The sequence below is a fragment of the Cololabis saira genome, chromosome 6, assembly GCF_033807715.1.
Source record: "Cololabis saira isolate AMF1-May2022 chromosome 6, fColSai1.1, whole genome shotgun sequence".
NCBI lineage: Eukaryota > Metazoa > Chordata > Actinopteri > Beloniformes > Belonidae > Cololabis > Cololabis saira.
Window position 1 is genome coordinate 49,907,357 of NC_084592.1, and position 5,993 is coordinate 49,913,349.

At 42.4% G+C, this 5,993-nt stretch overlaps 1 protein-coding gene across 1 annotated transcript; it reads left to right on the plus strand.

Moving 5' to 3' along the window:
• The first annotated feature begins 1,736 nt into the window (after positions 1 to 1,736).
• Positions 1,737 to 5,136, plus strand: LOC133446253 (E3 ubiquitin-protein ligase TRIM21-like). The gene is made up of 3 exons (XM_061724253.1): positions 1,737 to 1,823; positions 2,033 to 2,184; positions 2,528 to 5,136. Exon 3 carries the CDS (start codon positions 2,537 to 2,539, stop codon positions 4,181 to 4,183), a length of 1,647 nt encoding a protein of 548 aa, XP_061580237.1. The 5' UTR covers positions 1,737 to 1,823; positions 2,033 to 2,184; positions 2,528 to 2,536; the 3' UTR covers positions 4,184 to 5,136.
• Positions 5,137 to 5,993: the final 857 nt, after the last annotated feature.

Here is a 5,993-nt window from a genome sequence, read left to right on the forward strand (position 1 = left end):
CTTTCACTTTTGTTGTTGAATGATAAACATGAGAGGAAAAATAATAGATTTTATTAGTTGGATTAAGAAGGCGCCATGGATCAGAGACAGGAAACCTCAGACCAAACTTCACTCCAGGACACGAAGGCAACAAATATGTACATCCATGAATGCAGGTGTTAGGCTCGAGGGAAGGAGGGCGGACCCAAATGCAGGACAACACGAGCAAGGTTCAGGTATAATAAAGTTTATTAAACAAAAGGCGCTCCACAGGAGGGAAGGAAGACAAACACAAAATCACAGACGGAAAAAACGCGGCTGGAAAGTCCAACTAAAAGCGAAGACCGGAGGGAAACTCACGGCTGGAAAAAGTAATCCCAATGACCTAGGAAGGGAAGGCCCACGAACAGGAGACCATGGAAGACCAGGAAAACGGGCAGCATACAGGGCTCTGAGCTGGAGAAAATAATCCGACACCACAGCTTGTGGGAGGGAGGCTTAAGAGCAGACTGGGTGACGAGGCTGAGTGGTGTCAGGTGTGGGGACGAAGATAGGGATCAGCTGCTCTGGCCAAGCCTGACCAGACTTTGGCGCCATCTGGTGGAGGAAAGGTGTGCCAAACCCTAGCAGGACGTTTCTTCACAACTGGTGGAGTCAGGAGAAAAGGGAATAGTCTTTTGCCTTGGAAGAGAAGAGGAGAGTCCCTGGAAGCCTCACTGGCACGGGGTAGAATATCATTCCTCACGTGAAAGAAGTGCACATGAGTCAGAAAGGGTCGGGATGGTTTACCATCACTAGGCTTGGGTCGGAGAGTGCGATGAGCACGGACAAGCAGGGACAAATCAGCCAGGCTGAGGGAATCCATCAGCAGCTTGTAGTAAATTCAGTTGGGCCACACCTTTAGCCCCTCCGGCACACCTACCAGCCGTACGTTGTTGCTCCTGGCTCTGACCTCCAGGTCCTCACATTTAGCGGTCAGCAACATTTCAAAATCAATAGATCACAGACAGCAGTTCACTGAGGTCATCAAAAAAGTCTGCAATGTATTTGGGGGCCTGTAAACCTTCAGAAACAGGACTCTGGATGAGGCCGGCAGCTGTACAGCCCCATATTAAAAAGACTGAAACCTTCAAGGTGTTAACTCTTGACATTGAAATGATTAATTGAATGAGTCTGCAACCCCGCAGGTCACCCGGCCCTGCCTGTGATTCATCCTCCCTGTTTCAGGAGACGGGATTTACTCTTTGGTTTTGCACCGAGACAGTTCCAGGGAGGATTATCACTCCATGATTTATTATAATGGACAGACTTGGCTGTGTTATCTGTGCTCCTTAGCTGTCTGTTAGCTTGCTCTTAATTTCCAGAAGCTATCACAGGTAAGTTCACAGGGAAAGAGGGAAAAATCAGGGAAAAATCTGCATAAAATCAATAACATAAGCAAATCAAGCAGAGGAAGCGTCTGAACTGTAAAGCAGCAGGAATGAGGAGGGATATAGTTTTATTGTCTGTACCGCCCAGTCCTGATCTGAACTTTGAACAAGTTCCTGTTAATTTAAGATAAACAACATTGTAAAGGTGAATGTTTGAACAACAAGCTGCAGCCGAAGCTTCACTCCGTCTGTAGGAGCCATTTATGTTTATTGGTGGCAGTTTATTTTATTTATTTATTGGCTTGTGGTTACAACATTTGGAGACTAGGTGGTTGTGATTAGGGTTCACCATATATAGAGGTATAGGGAACAGTAAGAGGAAGATACAGGAAGGGAAAGGCAAACAGTTCTCACCAGACGCACAACAGATCACACAGACAAACGGAACAGAGCTGCGCCTGCAACAGAAATCTGGTATGTTAACCTTTTCTTCAATAAACCAACAACTAACTGCAACTGTCACTGCCTGGAATTTAGTTATTTGGGTCTGAGTTGGTTCAATCCTGCCCCACCTGTGAAGTAATGAAGAAGCTTTGGAAATAGGAAAACCTTTTGGAAATTGTCATTACACCGTCTTATTCATCACATCAACTCTGCTGTTTGACAATAATCTTGTAAATCAGAGGAGGGAACCAGAGCAGAGGGAGGAAGGAGGAAAGTTCAAGTGTGACGGAGCAGAAATCCAGTCCAGAAGATTCCTGTTCATCTCTGAAAGAAGGTCCAAGCGACTCCATCGGGTTTTCCTCCACAACACAGCAGAGTCTCTGAAACACTGGTGAGTACAGAAGAAAACATTTACTGTGTTTCTGTCAGCGGGACGACAAAACTTCAACTCAGTTTACTAAATGTTATTCTGGAAAACTCAATCTGACTCTGGTCAAAGAACAGGAACGTTTAGAGGAAAATGATTCACATGAAATAGTTAATTATTCTGGAGTCGTGACATTAATAATCTAAACTTGTGTTGAGGAAACGTTCCTCCTTTTACTGTCAGACGGGTGTTGTGTCTGAGGATTCATGACATTCTTTGTTCCATCTCTTTCCTTCTCTCGTTGTTTTTCTCTTCTTCATTTCATTATTGCAGCTTTAATGTTTCACACTTTCACTTTTGTTTCCAGATAACCGTCATGTCTGCTGGCAGCAACCTGAGATCTGCAGATCAGTTCCTGTGCTCCGTCTGTCTGGACGTGTTCACTGATCCAGTCAGCACACCGTGTGGACACAACTTCTGTAAAACCTGCATCACTCATTTCTGGGATGATAATGTTCTCTACAAGTGTCCCATGTGTAAAAAAATGTTCAGTACAAGACCTGACCTGGAAGTCAACACCTTATTGAGAGAGATGGTTTCTGAGTTCAGACGTGAAGCTGAACAGAAATCCAGCAGCAGCAGCTCAGAGCAACAAGCTGCAGAACCAGGAGAAGTTCCCTGTGACGTCTGCACTGGAACCAAACTGAAGGCCCTGAAGTCCTGCTTGGTGTGTCTGGCCTCTTACTGCGAGACTCACCTGGAGCCTCATCTGACAATGTCAGGTCTGAAAAGACATCAGCTGGTGGAGCCTGTGGAGAACCTGGAGGACAGGATTTGTACGAAGCACGATAAACCTCTGGAGCTGTTCTGTAAGACCGACCAGACATGTGTCTGCACGCTCTGCCCTGTTTTAGACCACAAGACTCATGAGTTTGTTCCTCTGAGAGAAGAATATGAAGGAAAGAAGGCAGATCTGCAGAAGACAGAGGCTGAGATTCAGCAGATGATCCAGAAGAGACGACTGAAGATTCAGGAGATCAGAGCGTCTCTGAAGATCAGTAACGATGCTGCAGACAGAGAGAAAGCAGAAGGTGTTCAGGTCTTCACTGATCTGAAGGAGTCTGTTGAGAGACGTCTGAAGGAGTTCATGAAGGAGATGGAAGACAAACAGAAAGCTGCAGAGAAACAGGCTGAAGACTTCATCAAAGATCTGGAACAGGAAATCTGTGAGCTGAAGAAGAGGAGCTCTGAGGTGAAGCAGCTCTCACGCTCTGAAGATCACCTCCACCTCCTCCAAAGATTCTCATCCCTGGAAGATGCTCCGCCCACCAAGAACTGGACAGAGGTCAGAGTCCATCCACCTTCATATGAGGGGACTGTGGTGAGAGCTGTGGACCAGCTGGAGAAGAACCTCAGAGAGAAGATGGAGAAGCTGCTCGCTGAAGTTGAGCTGAGGAGGATCCAGCAGTTTGAAGCTGACGTGACTCTTGATCCTGATACGGCATATCCTAAACTCATCTTGTCTGGTGATGGAAAACAAGTGTATCATGGTGATGTGAAGAAGAATCTTCCAGATAATCCAGAGAGATTTTCTATGTATTCTAATGTTTTAGGAAAACAAAGTTTCTCTTCAGGCAGATTTTACTTTGAGGTTCAGGTTAAAGGAAAGACTGGCTGGGATGTTGGAGTGGCCAGAGAGTCGGTCAAGAGGAAGGAAAAAATCCCACTGAGACCTCAGGATGGTTACTGGACTGTTTGGCTGAGAAATGGAAACGAGTATGCAGCTAATGCTGGTCCTCAAGTCCGTCTCCATCCCAGTTCTCCTCCTGAGAAGGTGGGGGTGTTTGTGGATTATGAGGAGGGTCTGGTCTCCTTTCATGATGTAGATGCTGCAGCACTTCTCTACTCCTTTACCGGCTGCTCCTTCAGGGAGAAACTCCACCCGTTCTTCAGTCCTTGTTCCAATCATGGAGGTAAAAACTCTGCTCCTCTGATCATCTGTCCTGTCAATCAAACTGTCTGATCTTTGATGTAATAAATCTTCATCAACTCTGAATGTTCATGTGAAATGATTAAAGATTCACTCTGATTGATGGAAACAAATGTTCAAGTTCCCCCCAAAGTTCTTTAATCTCATTAAGTGGTCATTTTGTTTGATTGATCATATTATTGCATTTGTATGTTGTACTTTTACCTTTTACTTGTTTTTTTGTTCCTCCTCCTTTTAAAGGAACATTTGAGATTTTCCAGTCACTTTTTTCCCTGAACACTTTAATCTGAGTTTGTCTCTGGTGTTACAGTCTTGATTTTGAAAAGCTCCATTCTAAGTTCCTTTTAAAGTCAGCGAGTGCTGGTTTGATTTTCCAAGTGTAATCAGATTACAATGCTGATTCATTCTGTTAGATAGTTGGTCTTGCAGGATTTAAAACCTGTATAAATATCAACTATTTTGACCAGAACTTGAAAATAAAGAAAATGAGTTGGTTAATCATGACATCTGTGAGGCAGTTTAATATATATATATAGCTTGTTAGCTCCTAATCAACTTTAAACACAGTATCTATGCTTATATCTCACATTTCATCTTGAAAACATGAAGTCAGGACACGCTTCAGCCCTTTTGTGTGTGCCTGTGTTTACTGTAAAGTCGGTAATACGTGTGCATTTGAAATGTTGGAGCAGCTCGCTCAGAGCCGCCCTGGACCCTAACGAGAGGTTTACCCAGAACCAATGTCTGTCCAATATCCAACGTAAAACCAACTTCACTGCGGTGCTGCAGGGCTCAGGCTGAGGCTGCTGTAGGTCGAGCTGGTCACGTCAGATCTTGTTTAGGCTACTGTTTTTCTTGTATTATTACAACTTTATTATCGTAATATTACGACTTTATTATCGTAATATTACGACTTTATTCTCGCAACAATATGACTTTACTCTTGTAATTTTACGACTTTATTCTCATAATATTACGACTTTATTCTCATAATATTACGACTTTATTCTCTTAATATTACGACTTTATTCTCTTAATATTACGACTTTATTCTCTTAATATTACGACTTTATTCTCTTAATATTACGACTTTATTCTCTTAATATTACGACTTTATTCTCTTAATATTACGACTTTATTCTCTTAATATTACGACTTTATTCTCGATAATATTACGACTTTATTCTCATAATATTACGACTTTATTCTCGTAATATTACGACTTTATTCTAATAATATTATTACTTTATTCTCGTAATTTCCTTTTTTTGTCTTAGTTTGTCTTGGTCTTAGTTTGGCCCCTGTATTGTACAACTCCGTCGTACAATACAAAAGAACAAATAATATTAAAAGAACAAATGTACAACATGTTGGTTTTAAAGTGCCAGAAAATGAGTCTGTGCAAAGGTGACCTAGGATGTTGTTAATGTGACACATACGGTCAGGATTGGACCCTGAATTACAATCTCCACCCTGAACCCTCAAGCCCTGAGCCCTCACAGACTTTAGTGACGTCAGCTGGAAGTGATCAAGTGTGAGAGAGTGTGAGGGCTCCAAATGGTATAAATAAGAATGGGACACACTTAGCAGAAACCGGAAACAGGGCCGATCAAAATGTTTTTTTTTTTTTTTAAATAAACTTTATTTAACATTTCAATTTACAAAATTCCTAGTCAGATCAAAATGTTCCGTACCGGTATTATAAGTTTGGGAATGATCATCCGGATGTTTGAAAACAAAGTGGTAGCCTATATAAAGGAGCATAAAATTCAACAAAGAACACAATTTAAACATGCGCACAGTACAATATGTATTTCCTTGTTAACATTGTCTTTCTTTCAAT

Bases quoted from the DNA above. Each gene is read 5' to 3' on its own strand.
- LOC133446253 (XM_061724253.1), top strand. From the start codon at position 2,537: ATGTCTGCTGGCAGCAACCTGAGATCTGCAGATCAGTTCCTGTGCTCC.